The sequence below is a fragment of the Drosophila bipectinata genome, chromosome 2L (genome assembly GCF_030179905.1).
Source record: "Drosophila bipectinata strain 14024-0381.07 chromosome 2L, DbipHiC1v2, whole genome shotgun sequence".
NCBI lineage: Eukaryota > Metazoa > Arthropoda > Insecta > Diptera > Drosophilidae > Drosophila > Drosophila bipectinata.
Window position 1 is genome coordinate 4,224,073 of NC_091736.1, and position 19,992 is coordinate 4,244,064.

The window sequence follows — 19,992 nt, forward strand, 5'->3', positions numbered from 1 at the left end:
AAAATTTGTTTCTATTTTAAAATTAGCGTAATTATAATTTTAATCGGAGTAAGGCCAAAACCCTGAAAAAGGATTTTGGTAATGTACGGCTTGGCCACACTAGATCATAGTTTGTTGTTGTCTCCTTCGAAGCTGTCCGAAGCGAAAAATGATAAATATTAAGAATTCCAATTGGACTGCAGCCGCTATAGCAGTCACAGAGTGTCAAGTGTGAAGTTTGGGTGGTGTACAATGCAGTCAAAGGACCTCCAGTGGTCAGTAACTAAAATGACATTGCGATACATACACACAGACGGAAGCAAACGAAAAACTGGTATATAAAAGACGCCAACGAAAAAAGACGGAGCGTGCGAAAAAGAGAGGAAACGCGCGCGCCTGCATATTCGAATTGGGATAAATAAATACTCACCCGTCCGTGATGTCACAACATAACCAACCCCACCAAGTTCCCCCGCAACCCCATCCGCACTATCCTTACCACCACGCCTCTTTGTCGCTGCCCCTGCAACAGCAGCACCAGCACCAGCAACAGCAACAACATCAACAACAGCTTCAGCAACAGCAACAGCAGCAGCAGCAACATGCCAGCAGTTGGTACTCACATGTTGCTTCCTACCCACCCTCCCATACGGCCTTCAACCCCTCACTCCCCTGCAAGGCCGCCAGCAACAGCAGCAGCACCAACAACAACTCCATCATGGGTGCCTACGGAGGGGGTGGTGGCACGCATGGCTATTACGGCAATGTCAGCGGCAGCATAGGTGTCGGAGTAGGAGGGGCAGGCGGCGGTGGAGGGGGAGCCGTAGGCTCGACCTACGGCCTTGGGGCCAACACAGTGGCCTATGCCCACAACCAGCTGCTCCAGTACCAGCAACACCATCAGCAGCAGCAGGAGCAACACTCGCAGCAATCGCACCTGGGCCAGCGGTCCTATATGGGCCACGAAGTCATGGCCGGCAGCAGCTATCCCTACATCAAGAGCGAACCCATGGAGGCATTCCAGCACCCGCCAAACCCCATGGCACCGCCACCACCCCTGCCTCCGGCCCCGGAAATGATCATAAAATGTAAGGATAGTTTTGGTATCCATTTGAAGACGATTAATGGGCGCTGGAAAATCGGAAAACTTAAGCGCAAAATCCATTTTCCTATAGATACAGATACAGACACGGGCCAGCACACAGTCGCAGTCAGTTACTTGGGGACGGTTTCCTATAGGTAGTGTAATTTCAGCTCCGTTTTTGCCGTCGAATCAATAAAACGTATGCCCAAGTTTCGCTGAGGTTTGGCGCCCGATTCGTTCGGTTGGTTTCGTACATATCTCTGCTGTTCGGTTCGGTTCTGTTCTGTTCCGTGTTTTATTTTATTTTTTTTTGTCGCTCGACTTGTGTGCGAAAGTACGGCCGTTTGTATGTATCCATTTAGCAAATGTATACTCGGATAGATGCTCTATACAACCGGCGTAACCTAGGCCAGTTCGATTTCAACGCATACCATTTCATATCCCATCAGCCACCAGCTACATATCTATTATATGATATATTTTTTTCTATTGTTGGGATTGTCTTTGGAGAGGCATCTTATGTAACCCGGTCTCCCATAGACTAACCTACTTATATGGTCTCCGCCCCCTATATTCCTGTAACTGGCAAAAGGGCGGGGCGTATCTAAAGGATGTCGCAGATATTTTATTGTATCTTTCAGTTTAATATCCTAAATATTTGTACTTTTAATTTAAAATAGAAGGCATATACATATAGATGTCTCTGCTATCTATTAATTCATTATGTGTACATCACTCTCTTATCAAGTAAAAGTGGGAGTTCAGAACAATATACAATGCATATACGAAACCATAGCAACAAACAAACAAAAGGTATATATTTCCCTTTTTATCTGGGCAGAGTTCATCAGAGTTTCTTGTAGATATTTTTAATTTACACAGTGACCGAGAGCTTAAATTAGAAAGTAGATAGTTGGGATATTCCTCTAGATAGGGTAGGTCAAGACATATTCAAGTATCTGCAGAGATATTCCACATTTAATGGACTTTTCTTTATTTCTAAAGCTGAACCCATGGACGAACAGGCCTACAAGTCCAACTATATAGACGACAACACCCCGTTTGCGGACTTTAGCAAGTTCAACGAATACAGCGAGGATATGCTGAGTCCCAAAGTGGAGCTTACCGTTAAGGACGAGTCCTACGGCAAGGTGAGTCAGCTTGAACCTCGATTAGAAACCACCTTTCAGAACCATCCTTTCCAGAACCATAATAGTTTTCCTCGTCGCAAGCCACCAAATGATCGTCTCGCCGGCAATGAGAGCCTGCCGATCTGCCAGCGCTGCAAGGAGGTGTTCTTCAAGAAGCAGACCTACTTACGCCACGTTGCCGAGAGCAGTTGCAGCATCCAGGAGTATGACTTCAAGTGCAACATCTGCCCCATGTCCTTCGTGAGCGCTGAGGAGCTGCAGCGCCACAAAAACCATCATCGGGCCGACCGATTCTTCTGCCACAAATACTGCGGCAAGCACTTTGAAACGATTGCCGAGTGCGAGGCGCATGAGTACATGCAGCACGAATACGACAGCTTTGTCTGCAACGTATGTTACAAGCAATAGGGTCCATTCTTGACATGGTCTTATTCCGAATCCCTTTTCTAGATGTGCTCTGCCACTTTTGCCACAAGGGATCAGCTTTACTCCCACCTGCCGCAGCACAAGTTTCAGCAGCGCTTCGACTGCCCCATTTGCCGCCTGTGGTACCAGACCGCTCTCCAGCTCCACGAGCACCGGCTAGCGGAACCCTACTACTGCGGGAAGTACTACGGGGCAGGGCTGAACACGGCGACACCTCAGCAGCAACATCACCACCAGAGCCAGACCAACTATAAGCTACAGGATTGCCATATGGCCACAATGGAGAGTAGGTGTCATCTGCAAAATATCATTGTTTTGGTAGTTGGTTAGGAGATAAAGCTATTGTAGAAATTATTTTAGGGGCTACACAGAATGTGTAAAGGATCTGTTTTTAATTAGGATATTAAATTCTTTGATTCTGGGATCTATCGAGGGGCAATCCTTGAAAAAGTCCAACTGTCAGTGAGGAAAAGCACACATTTTTGTTAATTTTGGTATTAAAAAAATGAAATACCAACATCAGAGACCTTTTTTTTGCATAAGCAGGCTTTGAAAAGTCAGTAGGCTTTATTCTTTAAAGACTTCAAGAGACTTCTCCATTTTAATCTTAAAATATTGCAGATTAAATGATAGTCGGGTCTATGTTAGTCGCTTTTAAAACCTAAAACAATTTTCATAAAGTTTGTAAAAATATTTTGCTTTAATAATACCTATATATTATTCCGTAAACTTGTCTATAATGCTTTTTTTTTTATCCCACCAGTGCCCAACACATCGCAGCACAAGCCAAACTCCTCCAACTCCACCTTGCCGGCCACGGCGGCTCTCAGTTCCTTGCTGCAACAGCGGCAAGCGAATGCTGATGGCGCTGCCATGTTCGCTGCCTCGGCGGCGGTCAAGGCGGAGATGAACGTGAAGCTGGAGCGAAGCTACAGTAACTCGACCAGTGAGTCATCGTACGGGGTGCAGGATGGCGGCTACAACAACTCCTTCTCCGGAGAAACTTCCATGCACAGTGGTGCCATCGCTGGGCCACAGGCCAACTCCTCGACGCTGGACGACTCCGAGGACGCGCTGTGCTGTGTGCCATTGTGTGGAGTGCGCAAGAGCACCAGCCCTACGCTGCAGTTCTTCACGTTCCCCAAAGACGAAAAATACCTCAACCAGTGGCTGCACAACCTCAAGATGTTCCATGTGCCGGCCTCCAGCTACGCCAGCTTCCGCATCTGCAGCATGCACTTCCCCAAGCGCTGCATCAACCGATACTCGCTGTGCTATTGGGCAGTTCCGACATTCAACCTGGGCCACGACGACGTGGCCAATCTCTACCAGAACCGAGAGCTGACCAACACCTTCACCGTCGGTGAAGTGGCCAGGTGCAGCATGCCCCACTGCACCAGCCAGCGGGGCGAGAGCAACCTCAAGTTCTACAACTTTCCCAAGGACATCAAGAGCCTGATCAAGTGGTGTCAGAACGCCCGTCTCCCAGTCCAGGCCAAGGAGCCGCGCCACTTCTGCAGCCGTCACTTCGAGGAGCGTTGTATTGGCAAGTTTCGTCTTAAGCCCTGGGCTGTGCCCACTCTCCATCTGGGCGCCCAGTACGGAAAGATCCACGACAATCCGAAGAACCTGTATGTGGAGGAGAAACGGTGCTGTCTCAACTTCTGCCGCAGGAGCAGGTCCTCCGACTTTAATATGTCGCTGTATAGATTTCCCAGAGACGAAGTCCTCCTCCGCCGTTGGTGCTATAACCTTCGCCTAGATCCCGGAGTATATCGCGGCAAGAATCACAAAATATGCAGTGCCCACTTCATCAAGGAGGCGTTGGGCTTGCGGAAGCTATCACCTGGTGAGTCACTACGAGGTCATGCCTAAGTTCCATAACCCAATATACTTTTAATCTTTGCAGGGGCGGTGCCAACATTGCATTTGGGCCACAACGACACCTTCAACATCTACGAGAACGAGCTGTGGCCGCCGCCAACTCCCTCCACCAGCCACGGCAGTGGCCAAGTGCACATGCAGCATCAGCAACATATCCCGTCGCACCACTCGCTCCAGCACCAGCTGCATCTTGGACAAAGCAAGTCCTATCAACGGCACTCGGCCGCGTCCACTTCGTCCTCGGCGAGCTCCACCTCGCACTACGTGGATCCGGAGGTGAGTGCTTCGTACCTGGCGATGGGCGGATCCTCGGCGAACGCCAGCGACAGTATGGATGTCTGCTGTGTGCCCAGCTGTGAGAGCAAACGGCACAACGCCGAGAACATTACCTTCCACACGATTCCCCGAAGACCCGAGCAGATGCGCAAGTGGTGCCACAACCTGAAGATACCCGAGGACAAGATGCACAAGGGCATGCGGATCTGCAGCCGGCATTTCGAAGCCTACTGCATCGGCGGGTGCATGCGTCCGTTCGCAGTGCCCACACTGCATCTGGGTCACGACGACGAGGACATCCACCGAAATCCGGACGTTATAAAGAAGCTAAACATCCGCGAGACCTGCTGCGTGGCTGTCTGCAAACGAAACCGCGACCGGGACCATGCCAACCTGCACCGCTTCCCCAGCAACGTGGCGTTGCTGACCAAGTGGTGTGCCAATCTCCAGCGGCCCGTTCCGGACGGCAGCAAGCTCTTCAACGACGCCATTTGCGAGGTGCACTTCGAGGACCGTTGCCTGCGGAACAAGCGCCTGGAAAAGTGGGCGGTGCCTACTCTGACCCTGGGCCACGACGACATTGCCTATCCCCTGCCCACGCCGGAGCAGGTTGCCGAGTTCCACTCTCGGCCCTCAGCCCCCAACAACGGGGAGGAGCAGGGCGAGTGCTGCGTGGAGACCTGCAAGCGAAACCCCAGCGTGGATGACATTAAACTGTACCGCCCTCCGGAGGAGGCCTCTGTGCTGGCCAAGTGGGCGCACAACCTACAGACGGAGGCGGCACAGCTGGTGAGCCAGCGAATCTGCAATCTGCACTTCGAGGCCCACTGCATCGGCAAGCGGATGCGGCCATGGGCCATACCCACCCTCAACCTGGCCGGCAACATTGAGAATCTCTACGAGAATCCGGAGCCTTCGATGCTCTACAAGCGGCGGATGCACACCAAAGCGAAACTGTCGGTCTCTGCGAAACCCACCTGGGTGCCGCGTTGCTGCCTGCCTCATTGCCGCAAGGTGCGGGCCCTCCACAATGTCCAGCTCTACCGATTCCCGAAGCACAACCGCTCCACGCTGGCCAAGTGGGCGCATAACCTGCAGGTGCCCATGGTGGGCAGTGCCCAACGCCGGGTGTGCTCGGCCCACTTTGAGCCTCTTGTGCTGAGCAAGAAGTGCCCGGTGCCGCTGGCGGTGCCCACACTGGACCTGAACGCCCCGGCAGGGCATATGGTGTACCAGAATCCGGCCAAGCTGAGGGCCAGTAAGCTGTGCCTGCAGCGCGTGTGCATCGTGGAGAGCTGTCGCAAGACTCGGGCACAAGGAGTGCAACTCTTCCGGCTCCCGCACAACCCGTCCCAGCTACGGAAGTGGATGCACAATATCCGGACCCGTCCGCGGGGTTCCATGCGGTCTCAGTACCGGATCTGCTCCCGCCACTTTGAGACTCACTCGTTTAACGGGCGAAGGCTCAGTGCTGGGGCCATTCCCACACTGGAGCTGGGCCACGACGACGACGACATCTACCCCAACGAGGCGCAGGCTTTTGTGGACGAACACTGCGCCGTGGAGGGATGCGGGGCATCCAAGGAACAGCCGGAGGTGCGACTATTCCGCTTCCCCACTGACGACGATGACATGTTGTGGAAGTGGTGCAACAACCTGAAGATGAACCCCGCGGACTGCACGGGCGTGCGCATCTGCAACAAGCACTTCGAGGCGGACTGCATTGGACCCAAGCACCTATTTAAGTGGGCCATTCCCACCCAAGAGCTGGGCCACGACGATGCCCAGATAGAACTCATTCCAAACCCCAAGCCGGAGGATCGGTACGTGGACCCAGTGTTCAAGTGTGTGGTCCCCACCTGTGGCAAGACGCGGCGCTTTGACGAAGTCCAGATGAACAGTTTCCCCAAGGACCCGGAGCTCTTCCAGCGGTGGCGACACAACCTCCGCTTGGACCACTTGCACTTCCACGAGCGAGAGCGCTACAAGATCTGCAACGCCCACTTCGAAGACGTGTGTATTGGCAAGACCCGCTTGAACATCGGCTCGATACCCACACTAGAGCTGGGCCACGACGAGACCGAGGACCTGTTCCAAGTCAATCCCGCGGAGTTGCAGAGCAACTTGTTTGGTCGCCAACGACGGCTGCTCGACGGATCGGAATCCGGCGAGGTGGTGGTCAAGCAGGAGCTTCCGGATGAGGAGACCGAGCCCGAGGACATCAAGCCGGACATTCGAGAACTACTAGTGTCCAGACCCAGACAGGTGATTATACCTTCCCTTACCTTCCCTTCCAATCTCACCCTCTCATATTATCCTTTCAGGTGAAGTCCAAAAAAGGATCGCTGGGGAATCTGAAGTGCTGTGTCCGGAGCTGCGGAAGGAGCCGGCTCCAACATGGTGCTCGTCTGTTTGCCTTTCCGACGGGCAAGCAGCAGCACCTTAAGTGGCGCCACAATCTACGCCTGGAGCCAGAGGACGTGGACAGGTCTACGAGGGTGTGCAGCGCTCACTTCAATCGCCGGTGCATCGACGGCAAGCAGCTTCGTAGCTGGGCCATGCCTACCCTGCAGCTGGGCCATCGGGAGCAGCCCATCTACGAGAACCCCAAGAACATACCGGGCTTCTTCACGCCCACCTGTGCCCTGAGCCACTGCCGCCAGAGAAGGAGCATCGACAACGACCTCCGAACTTACCGGTACCCGCGAACGGAAGACCTGCTCGAGAAGTGGCGGGCAAATCTTCGCCTGACTCCGGATCAGTGCCGCGGTCGTATCTGTGCGGATCACTTTGAACCTATGGTGCGTGGCAAGCTGAAGCTGAAAACGGGAGCGGTGCCCACCTTGAAGCTCGGCCACGACGAGGGACTGATCTACGATAACGAGGCGATCAAGGCTGGCTTGGCGGAGGAGGAGGAGGTCACCTGCAAGCAGGAGATGGTCGAAGAGGAGGAAGAGGCCGAGGGAGAGGAGTCGCCCGAAGGAGTTCCCGCTGTCAACGAGGATGACGACGACAAGGACGACAGCTACTTCGATCCTTTGGAGTTGGTAGAGACGTTCGCAGAGCGCGCCAGCGACGAAGAAGCGGAAGACCACGAAATGGAGGAGAAGAATGAGCCGGAGGAGGGGGATGAGGAGGAGGCAGAGGAGCTCCTGCCAGACCTGCCACCCACACCGCCACCTGTACCCCAGCGTCGCGAAAAACCCGCCAACAATGTGACCCCCATTTGCTGTCTGAAGCACTGTCGCAAGGAGCGCACGGCCTTCCATCTGCTGAGCACATTCGGCTTCCCGAAGGACCGCAAGCTCTTGCTGAAGTGGTGCGACAATCTCCACCTGCTTCCGCATGACGTTGTCGGGCGGGTCTGCATCGAGCATTTCGAACCGGAGGTGCTCGGCACTCGCAAGCTGAAACAGAATGCAGTGCCCACATTGAACGTGGGCCACGACGACCCGTTGCGGTACACCTGCCATGGTGTGGAGCAGGATCAGGACTTGGAGCAGGGACAGCCGCAGCACTCGGTTTTTCGGCTTTGGAGCCTGAAACACTGTCGCAAGAGGAAGCTATCGGATCCGCCGGACATTCGCCCCAGCCACTGGAAGGAACTGAAGCTGCACATGCAGAAGCAGAGGCAGATGGAAATGGTAGAGATGGAGACCGACCTAATGATGAGCACTCCGCCTCAGACACCGGTGAAGATTAAACCCAAAAGATGCTGCGTCATCAGCTGCGGGAGCGAGGATGCTAGAAAATTGGTGGCGCTGCCGGATGAGCGCAGCCTTCTCCGCCGGTGGCAGCACAACCTGAAGCTGTCAGTGCTGACGGATCCAGGTCTTGGCTTGTGCCTGGACCATTTCGAGGAGTCTCTGGTGCAATATGGAAAGCCCATGGAGAGGGCAGTGCCCACCTTAAAGTTGGGTCACAAGAGCGGTAACCTCTACCGAAACAATGCTACTTGTCTGGTCCCCAGCTGTCCCAGTTCCGGCTCCGATAGCACTAGTTTTGTGGCTCTGCCCCACAATCCTGTGATGAAAAGGGCCTGGCTCTCCTACCTCCAACTGCCATTCACTAGCAACGGACTTCTATGTGGCAACCACTTCGTGGAGCTGTACGAGCAGGTGGACTTGCCTGAGGACTTGCCCGTCCAGGATTTGGAGGAACTGGAACGAACTGTCGATGAGCTGCAGTGCGCTGTGCCCGGTTGTGCGTCAAAGAACGCCCGTGATATTCCCGTCCAGCTGGTCCAGTTACCCCACAACGAGAAGGAACTGTCCAAGTGGCTGCATAACACAAAGATCACCTATGACTATTCCCGGCACGGCAGCTATCGGATTTGCCTGCTCCACTTCGACCCGATCTGCCTCGATGAAGACTTTCCCCAGAGTTGGGCAGTGCCTACTCTAAACCTGGGCCACGACGACCAAATCCACTTGAATCCCGTCCAGAATCAGGTTGCTGAGGCCCTAAACGGAACGTCCAATAGCCATAGCCTGAGACCTCTGAGGATTAGGACAGAACTAGCATCCAGCCCGAGTGTGAGTGCCAGTCCCAGTCCGAGAGGAAACATCCGGATTTGTTGCATCCCCACTTGCAACCAGTTTGGGAACAGCCAGGTGCGACTCTATCGCTTTCCCAGCGAGGAGCAGTTCCTCCTCCAGTGGCTGGTCAATACGCAGCAGCAGCCCCGTCTGGTGGATCCCATGGAGCTCTACGTGTGTCAGGCACACTTTGAAACCGACGCCACCTACAAGAAGCACCTTCGCAGCTGGGCCTTGCCGACCTTGAATCTTGGCCACTACGGGCATGTCTTTCAGAACGCCAGGCACAATGGAAACACTGCCGATGTCGAGGAGGCATTGAAGTTTATCCGGGAGCGCTACTGTTCGGTGCTGAGCTGTTTCCAACTCCGAGGAGAGGGAGTCCGCCTGTTCGAGTACCCCGAGGACATGGCCATGATCCGAAAGTGGGCAGTTGCCTGCAAACATCGTTCCATGCACGCCAGGAGCCATGGCCTCCAGGTGTGCCAGGCGCACTTTGCTGCCGACTGCTTTGATCCCGACACTGGAGACCTACTGGAGGGATCAATACCCACGCTGGAACTCAACCGCGAAGACATCGAGAGACACTGCTTGGTGCCAGGTTGTGAGCAGGACGATGCGGGCCCCCGGCTGCGATTCTATAAGCTGCCCAAGATCGGTGAACAGCTCGAGGCGTGGAGCACCAATATAAAGCTTCCGGTCTCAGAACTGAAGCGCGGACACCAGCGCATCTGTGAGCGCCACTTCGAGACGTACTGCTTCGGACCTAGCCGGGGTCTGCGGCTGGGAGCCTTACCCACTCTGTTCCTGGGTCACGAGGACCTTCTTCTTAATCCCGACAACTTGCGGGAGAACTGCTGCGTACCGGGATGCGGGCGTATCCGGCAGACTGATGACATTCCCTTCTACGGCTTCCCGAAGCATTGGTCCTTGGCCAGGAAGTGGCTGCACAACATCCGCTTGGAAAAGACAAGCAAGGATCAGCTAAACAAACTGAGGGTATGCCCGGCGCACTTTGAGTCGGATGTGCGGGAAAACGACGGACTCCTGCCAGAAGCCATGCCCACCAAGCAGCTGGGGCATTCCTCCGAGGGGATTTTCATCACGGACAGGGGCACGCAGGCTAGAAGTCTTCCGAATCTCAAAAGATCCTCTCCGGAGGTCATTTGCTGTTATCCGGACTGCACTGACTCGTCGAGATTCCAGCTATTGGATTTTCCCGAACAGGCAGAGCTCCGCGATGCATGGCTGGGTCACTTGAAACTCAGGGAGCTACATGATGAAGCCCCACAGCTCTGTCCCCTCCATTATGTGATTCTATATGAGCACAGTGCCAAGGAGTTTCCGGAGCACGTTCCAGACCAGTTGATGGAAGTAAACTACACTAACGCCCGCGCCAACCGGCGGGTCAAGATCGTCAGTTGTGCCATCAAGGGCTGCACAACGGTGAGGCCTAGAGATGGAGTACCGCTGCACGGAATGCCCACGTACAAGGATATCCTGCAGATGTGGGTGGACAACGGGCAGGTGGACTTCTCCGAACCGCAACGGTACATGCTCAAGGTGTGTCACAGGCACTTTGAGCCACGTTGCTTCGTCGACGAACGGCGGCTCAGCTCCTGGAGTGTTCCTACCCTGCATCTTCCCGGTGAGACTGTCCACCAGAATCCCAGCAAGGAGGAGTGGGAGGTCATCAAGCGAGAGAACAAGGAAGAGCCAGAAATCAAGGAGGAACCTCTAGAGACGGAGCCAGAGATGGAGATCGAAACGGAAAACTCTCTACTGGAGCCCATTGTCAAGATGGAACACCTGGAATCCGAGGAGGAGGACTCAGAAATGCAGGCGTTGGAGGTGCTGCTGGAGGTCGGACACGTGGAGCGGCTGGACAGCTATGAAAAGATCGACGAATCCCCCATTGCCTACAAGTCCAATCGAGGGCAGTACAACGCCAACAGCTGTGCCGTGGAAGGGTGTGACGTCACGGCCGAGGACGTGGGTGGAACTATCAAGCTGCACAAGTTTCCCGCCCCAGCGGAAGCCGCCCGCAAGTGGATGCACAACACCCAGGTGGACATGGAGGAGAAGTTCTGGTGGCGCTATCGCATCTGCAGCTACCACTTTCACCAGGACTGCTTCCAGGGGTCTAGAATCCGAAAGGGAGCCATGCCCACGCTACTCCTGGGACCTCGGAGACCGGATGAGGTCTACGACAATGAGTTCGCATCGCAGCCGGAGGTTAAGGATCCACCTCCGCCAGTCGAGATCCTCCCAGTGACCAGTGTGACTGAACGGATAGCGCCCGATGTTACCAATCTCTGCCTTCCTCCGCCGGCTGCGCCCCGAAAATCCAGCAAGTTCTGCCAAATCGAAGGCTGCTCGAATCACCTGACCACCGACAACATAACCCTCCACAAGTTTCCGCACTCGGAGGAGATGTGCATCCGATGGCAGCACAACTCTCAAGTTCCATTCGATCCGAACCATCGCTGGCGGTACAGGATCTGCACCGCCCACTTCGAACCCGTGTGCTTGTCCAACTTGCGCCTGCTCCACGGAAGTGTGCCCACCCTGAAGCTAGGACCCAAAGCTCCTGCGGAGCTCTTCGACAACGATTTCGAGGCCATCAACCAGCGACTGGATAAGAGATCGGCGGCAGAGGTGAAACAGGAACGGGTGGATATGGAAGACGAGCTGCACGAGGACCAAATGGATGTGCCTAGCTTGATGCCTGTGAAGCAGGAGAAGATATCCTTCAACCAGATCAAGTCTGGCTACGACAAGTGCTCCCTGGCCCACTGCCAGCGCCAAAGATCTCTGCACGGCGTCCACATCTACAAGTTCCCCAGGTCGCAGCTCCAGCAGGAGCGATGGATGCACAACCTCCGCATCCGCTACGATGAGCGCCGTCCCTGGCGATTCATGATCTGTAGCGTCCACTTCGAGCCCCACTGCATCAGCCTCAGGAAGCTGCGTCCCTGGGCAGTTCCTACGCTAGAGCTGGGCACCAATGTGCCGGAGATACTCTTCACCAACGAACAGTGCCTGGAACTGGAGGTGGAACAACCCAGCGATCGTAGCGAAGCGGAGAGCGAAGAGGAGGATGGTCTTGAAGAAGATGACGATGGTGAGGAGGACGAGGCGGAGGAAGAAGGACATGACTCCAATGTCCGCATCAAAAAGGAACGGCGCTCGAGACTGGATCCATATCCTGCTGGTCAGGTTCCGCCCTGGAAAGTGAAGCAGTGCTGCCTTCCCTACTGTCGTGCCTTTCGAGGAGATGGCATCAAGCTCTTCCGGCTCCCCAACAACCGAACCTCTATTCACAATTGGGAGTTGGCCACTGGCATGGTGTTCAAGGAGTCTCAGCGAAACACGCGACTCATTTGTAGTCGGCATTTCGATCCGGAGCTTATCGGAGTGCGTCGCCTCATGCGCAACGCCATTCCAACTCTGCATCTGAATCCGGAAGCCGTAAAGGGCAAGGAGAAAAAGGTTTGGCAGAGCAAACCCAAGGAAACTCCCACACCCATCCCAACCTGCTGCATGGCGGACTGTCATCACAACGGAAATGCCAAGCTGCATAAGTTCCCCAATGGTCAGTGATTATATTTTAAATCCAGTTAGTCTAGATCTTATAGATATTTTGTCCTTTAATACAGATTCCACACACCTGAGGCAGTGGTGCCAGGCCCTCAGACTCACGGATATACAACGTTATCGTGGCAAGTACATCTGCTCGGCCCACCTGCCGACCAACATGACCGTAAGCTGCGTCGTCTGCGGCGTAGATGACGTTCAGCTACCGATGCTGGACTTTCCAGAGAACCGCAACCAGCGGGCCAAATGGTGCTACAACCTAAAAATCGAGACCATACCCAAGTGGGATCGCTCCAAGCACATCTGTTGCCGGCACTTTGAGTCACACTGCTTTGTCCGGCCGGGTGAACTTCGTCCAGGAGCGACCCCAACAGTGGCATTGAACCACAACGATACAAACATATTCCTCAGCGACTACGCCACCGATCCGACGACCTCCTATGCGGGTAATCAGATCAAGGACGAGCCCATGGACGGCGACGAGACGCTCCTGGTCTAGTCTCTCCCCCCCGCCCCCGCATGAAATCATTTTAACCTAGAGTTAGCCAGAACCATTTTATAGACATTTTGTACATTCACTGTGTACCCAAGCCACAACACGTCTTCTAGTTTTACCTTGTAGTCTCTACCAGTGATTTAAATGCGTTATTAATTCTTAAGCGGCGTGAGAAGCGAATGCCATACAAAGAAACAACACACAATGTTCCTTAAGTTATTGTTTTTAGTTTTTAAACATTTACAAACATATGTATATCCCTACTGCGCGAGAAGAATGTGTTTTAGTTTCCCAGATACATATATAGATGTATGTGAACAATAAAAATATACACATAATATGGAATATCCTCGTATATGTGTAACTTGTAGATGGCCCCAATATTTATTGGTGTTTTACTAAATATACAATTGTGAAAATGAAAAAGAAGTGTTTTAAGTTTTAGTTGGGGTATACCATATCGAAAAAAAGGATTATTCTTTGGAAGTGGAGAATATCTTTGGAATATCCATTACTAGAAAGAATAAGATATCCCAAGAACCAACTAGAAATACATATATAGTGCTTGTTATTTTTTATTAAGATTAAGATGGGTTAGTTGCACGAAAGTAAAACATTATTTTTTCTAATTTTTCAAGTTAATTTAAATTTTAAAATAAGTTCTAACCTATCCTAAAATCTATTATAACCAAAAAAAAAGGTGCCATCTCCTTACACCGCCTAGTTAGAAAAGATATAAATACAAGAGGTATAATGTATTATATTATAATTATTTTGTAGATATCCTTTCAATTTTTATATTAAAGCCTACTACTTCCCGTCGTGCGTGGTGGCAGAGTCTTCGTTTTGGGCGTAGCCTGAGTCCAGAAACAGATTTCGGTCCGATTTGTTCGACTGCAAGGACACAAAATTAGCCAGGAAGAGTGCTTGGCCAAGAAACTCACCTCTCGATACTTTTGCAGGTAGATGGACAGCGGCTCCACGTAGTTGTCGAAGCCGAGGTTGCTGAACGCAACGAGAAGGTCGTCTCCGTTCACCGTCTTGCGGTTTTCGGCCACGCTGCGCTCTATAGCTTCGCTGCTGATAAAGGAGATGAACTCCGAGACGCATTCCTGGATGCACTCGCGGGCGTCTTTGGCTATCTTTCCATTTTGCGGCACAGGGACTTTCATAATCTTGATTATGTTGCAAATGGGCAGAAAACGGTCCTGTTCGCGCAGCATTATCCCGCCATCCTGTTTGTCTGACTCGTCTATGGGGATGTTAAGATATTGGCATTAATATATGAACTTTGGTTACCGCAAGACTTACTAACCCCCAGAGGCCTCGTCCTCCTCCTTGACATATTGCTGCGAATCCTCGCTATTGCTCATTGTTCCTCTTTTGATAAGGGTACTTTTCTTGAATGTCCCTTGAATGTGGAGCCTTTAAAAAAGGATGCAATGTTTTGAAGATTTTAATGTTTAAAGGTAAAAATAGTAACCTTACCTTTCCTGTTTACTCGCTTGGATATTAGTTGCTGCAGTTAATTTGATTCTACTATAATTGTTGTATTACGCCTTGTTTTATTGCACATATATTGCTCTTTTTCTAAAATCCTAAGAAATAAACAGATTTTTAAAGGATTTTTGTTTTGTTTACAGTGGTTGCTCTTTTGCACTAGTGATGTGCATTTGCTCCTATCGATAACACCAAGGCTGGGCCGCACATGCCAACCCTCACGCTACTCACGCAGTACCCGCTAAACAAAAGCACCCATCACTGATCGCAGCGGTATAGTTTCATGGCTCTTTCGGATCCTCGGTTTCGGTCGAAAATGGACGTAGGATTTAGAGCAATCCATGAGAAGGTGGATATATGCAACGCCAGAATTAAGATGGAGCCAGATGAAGTGGAGGACAATGATCTGACGGATAGTGGCATGGAGATACCCAACGGTGAGTTCTCCGAAATGCTTGTTACACATACGCGTGTGCCGCAAAAGCATGTGTTTGTGTGTGTGTGTGTGTGTGAGCATCGTCGTCTTATTACGCACTATACCGTTAAACATTTAATTATTTTTAATAATTTTCATCAATCATGAAGCTGAGGAAACCATTAAAATAATCGAGGAGAGCTCCCACATGATAACAGTTCCTGTCAGAGACAACGAGTCGGAGGACGAGCGCCGCTTGATCCTCAATGCGCAACAGGTATGCGAGGGGGATAATAACCTTAAAATAGTATTTAATTCTAGAAAGGTTCCTATTTAAAGTTCTCCTAGTGACTAAATATCTATGTACTCAAGTTTTAAATGCAGATTGTGATAAATTTTGTATTTTGTTATAACATTCTCATGTTTCGCCCCTTGGGAAATGTGGGTATTATGAAATGTGCTCTTTACTCTGTGATCAGCAATCGATAAAATCTGTACTATGCTGGTCAGGGAGTATTTATCACTACATTTTACAGTAACTGCCAGTATAGGAGCAACTGCGTTGTTATATTCTTAAGATTTGTTAATGAAATAATATTAAAGTATCTTTACGTGTATTTTTATTCAACTATTTAATCTATCTATTAAATTTAATCTGAAATATATCTTCTAAATCCTAAAGTGATGTTATTTCATAACATGATTAAATTATGAAAATATTCTTGATAGCTATAGTTTCCTTTTTTGATGATTGTTTATTATTATAGTAATGCATTCTCTTCTTTCAGTTATTTCAATCGTCATTAGCAGATGATATAAAGCCATTTGAATGCCATATATGCCACTTTCCGTCCTACACCGAGCAGGAGAATTTGGCACATCTTTCTAATCATCAAAAGAACCTCTTTTTTTGCCTTTATATGTGCGGAGTTTGGATGAACTCACTTGAAAAAGTCCTAGAACACGAGTATCGTTTTCATTCTCAGCCAGGAAGTGACCTCTGTTGCAGAGTAAGCGAAATAAATATATATATATTCCATCGTGCAAGATTCATAACAATGTCTCTCATTAGATCTGTGATTATTCGACCAAAAATGCTGACAAACTGGCCAACCACATGGAAAAACATTCCGCTGTCTATCGTTTTGTCTGCTCTCTATGTCGGCGCCATTTCGAGTCCTCTCAGGATCTTAAAATTCACCGCAAAGTCAGTAAATCAATCTGTGGGCGCGTGAAGTTTACCCACACCAGGGCTGAACTGGTGGCCAGCATTAAACGAGTTCACCCACCGGTTCGGAGCGACTTAATGTTAAAAAACGAAGCACTATGTACTGAGGATTGGGAGAGATGTCCTCCCATAATTGTAAAAACAGAACCGGGTGATGAGGAAATGTCAGAGATTGATATTAAAAAGGAGCCATTGGAACCGACCAATAGTGTCTGGTCAAACTTACCAGTTTGTCTCAGAGGCAAACTTCGCTTGCCAGCTTTACCAGGTAAGTCTTGTTCATATAAAATAGCAACTTCTTATTTTTATAATTTTTAATTTCTTTTCAGCTAAAAGTCGTAGTAAACTATCCACTGAAATATCTGTTGATAATACAACTTTTACTCATCATACCACAGACCAAACTCAAAAGAAACCGATTGCAATGAATATATTGAAATCGTTGCCCACCAACTGCATGGATATCACGCTCCCTTCGAGCACGAAAATTCGAAAAGTCGAAGCTGTGGAATCGAACATAAACGAGCCGAGTGCTGTCGGTGATAGCCATGCAAAAGTATCCAGTACCGTTAACCTCCCAAAAGCTATTTCATTACTCAAAGTACCAGTGGCCAAAACTAAATCCATTCCAACCATAAATGCCCCAGCGGCGCCGCAGCCACCCACCAAGTGGACACTACCAAAACAGTTGCAGAACCGCAACCCTTTCGAAATCTTGGATGCATATGATAACATGAAAAGCAAGCCAGAGTCTATGAAAATGATATCAGATATCCGTAATAAAATACTGTCCATTGAGAAGACGTTGCCATTGCCTGGGACGGTGCTACAGTCGCCGTATCGCAAGCCTGATCCAAAACCTATTGAAGTAGTTCTAGACTCATTGTCATCATTTGTAATCAAGGATCTTCGCGAGAACTTTCCCAATTTCCGCTTCCTGTGGAGTTGTCCGATCTGTCCATGGGCATTTGAAAAGAATCGTGCATTTCGCGTTCATTTAATAAAGGAACATAAACTAAAAGCGGATCTATTAAGCAAGCTCACAGTCTCCATAAAGCCATACGAATGTAAGTAAATACCCAATTCATTTATTTAAATGCTTACTTACAATGCTTACTTAATAATCTTTAGTAGATCGCCAGACAAACGTTTTAGGCGTACCAGTGCCATCAACAAAAACACTTGATTCACAACCACAAATATCCAAACCATCTGCAAGCTCAGAAGAAAGTCCCAGAATGAAAGAGCCAAGCCCTTCCATCAAGGATGTGAAAACTTCCATACCTCCGAATGTTCAGATTCAGTCAGCAAGGTCCAAAAAGGATAAAGTTACGAAACCTAAAGATAGGATCACAACGTATCAGTGCTCTGAGTGCTCAAAAGTATTTACTACTCACGGTGCCCTACGCATTCACAAAACCATCCACACCGGGGAGCTGCCGCACAAGTGCGACTTTTGCGACAAACGTTTCCGCACTCCTGGCCAGGTGCGTGTTCATCATCGCCGTCATACAGGCGAGAAACCTTTTAAATGCAAGGTAAGCAAGCTTTAATAGACTTTATTTTAAAGATTATGAACCAAAAGCCTATTAATTTGTTCTTTCCAGTTCTGTGCTCTAGAATTTACTCATCGGGAAACCCTTATTTCCCATATATCTCGCCATATTGGAATGAAACGATATAAATGCTATGGATGCGACAAAAACTTTGTTGTTGTCAGCGGCTTACGGGCTCATCGTCGCATCCGGCCGGACACTTGCGGCAAAGTAAAGTTTACTGCTCGAGCTCATGGACCCCGAGTGCGAGTCATTAAGGGAGAGGTAGTGTTTGAGTCTCATCCGGAGCACAATGGTTATCTGCGGAGCGAGGACCCACTCAACATACTGTCTGAGCGAAGCCAAATTGATTTTACTTCCCACAATAATACAGAGGATGAAAAGTGATTGCAAAATGTGAACGTTTTTTGAATTTTTGTTTCAACGCATTAAGTAAAAGTGTTATAAAATACTTAGGTTTCAAGGAACATTAAAAATTGTATATGAATTGTTAGGATTTCCACAAAACTTCAATGAAATTGTAAAAATGTTGAAAAAAATTATACTCTGTACTTTTTTTGTAATTTATAAAGAAATGTTTAGTTTTCTACTGCGTATATTGAAGCAAAAACAATGTTTATTTCAACTTAATCACTTTTAAAATGGTTCTTATCAAATAAATATGAATTTAAAAGAAAACCTTCAATTTTTTATATACTCTTTATGACCACAAACACTGATAAATATATCACGAATCAATTATACATTGTTATGAATTATATTATATATATTATAATCTTATATTATATACTTAATAAAGATTATATATTATACATATATATTTCTGGTTTCTGAAATGAAGAATAAATAATGGACTTTAACAAAATGAATCGTTCGTTCATTTATACTTTTATAGTTTATTTCAAATATTTGAAACTATATACTCATTATCATTTATACTTTTATAGTATATTTCAACAATTATTTATTGGTTTTAACAAGGTTAGTACCTATTCTTAAAGGACAGGACTCGCTCGATAAGAGGCTCGTGTGCTTGCAAGTCCTTGGAGCTGATGTAGGCGTCGATCGCTTGGAATAGTTCGCTTTCACGCGAGATGGTGGATGGCGTCAACTTGGCCTTCATTTTCGTTGCGCCCTCGGAAAAATTGTAGTAGAATTTAGCATCCTCTTCTCCAACCTCTCCTGCCACGGCTAGTAGACCCAATAAACTCATTCCGATAACCTGGGACTCGGACGAGCCTTGTGTCATTTGTCCCTGGACAGTTCCCAACAGCTCCTGCATTTTGTCGCAGTATTCGTACTTCTGCTTCCTTGTGCCCCTTTGCTGGACGACTCGGCCACGATTAACATAAGCCCGCAGAGAGGCAGTTGCTGGTCCTCGTTCTTCGACCGGGACACTGTTCACTATTTTATCCACGAATTTCAGCGTCAAGAGCAGTATGTTGTGATACTCAACCTCCTGTATTGCCTCCACGTAGCCAAAAAACTGGGCGATAATTTCATTTTGCGATTGTGGCGGTGCTGCGTTGGCAAGGCTCTGGAAATTAAATCAAACGTGAAAATCTTAAACAAAAATTAATTTTAGACACTTACCAAAGCAGCCACGGCAATGATCAGCAGGTAACGCATCTTTAAGTTCTTTTTTTCTATTCAATGAAATTTTGGCGCAGGCCGGGCTTTTATACCCTCGACTCTCTTAAAAAATCTTATCGCTAACTCTCTAATATTTTTAGTCAGTATACCCTTGCAGAGGGTATTACAAAATGATCAAAATACAAAGTATAAGATCTAGTGCGCTAGAATTTAATATAAATTGTCCCTCTATGCATTACTGTGATGGGAAAATTTGGAAAACTTGGTCA

General features: G+C 49.2%; 4 protein-coding genes across 7 annotated transcripts; 2 read left to right on the top strand and 2 right to left on the bottom strand.

Annotated features, from left to right (window-relative positions):
* Positions 1–97: 97 nt before the first annotated feature.
* On the top strand, positions 98–13,860 carry LOC108124461 (uncharacterized). 3 transcript variants are annotated; one of them, XM_017240137.3, is made up of 8 exons: positions 98–1,067; positions 2,069–2,214; positions 2,269–2,604; positions 2,665–2,926; positions 3,404–4,489; positions 4,550–7,065; positions 7,125–12,933; positions 12,998–13,860. In XM_017240137.3, exons 1-8 carry the CDS (start codon positions 419–421, stop codon positions 13,432–13,434), a joined length of 11,241 nt encoding a protein of 3,746 aa, XP_017095626.2. In that variant the 5' UTR covers positions 98–418; the 3' UTR covers positions 13,435–13,860. The 3 variants fall into 3 exon arrangements, with proteins under 3 accessions (XP_017095626.2, XP_070133831.1, XP_070133832.1); XM_070277730.1 differs by lacking the exons at positions 98–1,067; positions 2,069–2,214; positions 2,269–2,604; positions 2,665–2,926 and adding an exon at positions 3,222–3,320; XM_070277731.1 differs by lacking the exons at positions 98–1,067; positions 2,069–2,214; positions 2,269–2,604; positions 2,665–2,926 and adding an exon at positions 3,252–3,283.
* Positions 13,861–14,025: 165 nt separating this feature from the next.
* Positions 14,026–15,100, bottom strand: Nf-YB (nuclear factor Y-box B). Its single transcript, XM_043213238.2, has 4 exons — positions 14,920–15,100; positions 14,747–14,856; positions 14,376–14,683; positions 14,026–14,325 (listed from the first exon to the last, which is right to left on the bottom strand). Exons 2-4 carry the CDS (start codon positions 14,802–14,804, stop codon positions 14,242–14,244), a joined length of 450 nt encoding a protein of 149 aa, XP_043069173.1. The 5' UTR covers positions 14,805–14,856; positions 14,920–15,100; the 3' UTR covers positions 14,026–14,241.
* A 71-nt stretch (positions 15,101–15,171) lies between these two features.
* Positions 15,172–18,815, top strand: LOC108124462 (uncharacterized). 2 transcript variants are annotated; one of them, XM_017240142.3, is made up of 7 exons: positions 15,172–15,368; positions 15,517–15,623; positions 16,135–16,356; positions 16,419–16,842; positions 16,904–17,641; positions 17,709–18,112; positions 18,182–18,815. In XM_017240142.3, exons 1-7 carry the CDS (start codon positions 15,215–15,217, stop codon positions 18,515–18,517), a joined length of 2,385 nt encoding a protein of 794 aa, XP_017095631.3. In that variant the 5' UTR covers positions 15,172–15,214; the 3' UTR covers positions 18,518–18,815. The 2 variants fall into 2 exon arrangements, with proteins under 2 accessions (XP_017095631.3, XP_017095630.3); XM_017240141.3 differs by having other exon boundaries at positions 15,173–15,368; positions 17,706–18,112; positions 18,182–18,812.
* A 297-nt stretch (positions 18,816–19,112) lies between these two features.
* Positions 19,113–19,759, bottom strand: LOC108124273 (uncharacterized). The gene is made up of 2 exons (XM_017239881.3): positions 19,724–19,759; positions 19,113–19,667 (listed from the first exon to the last, which is right to left on the bottom strand). The coding sequence occupies exons 1-2, from the start codon at positions 19,757–19,759 to the stop codon at positions 19,113–19,115; spliced, it is 591 nt and encodes a 196-aa protein (XP_017095370.2).
* Between the last annotated feature and the right edge of the window lie 233 nt (positions 19,760–19,992).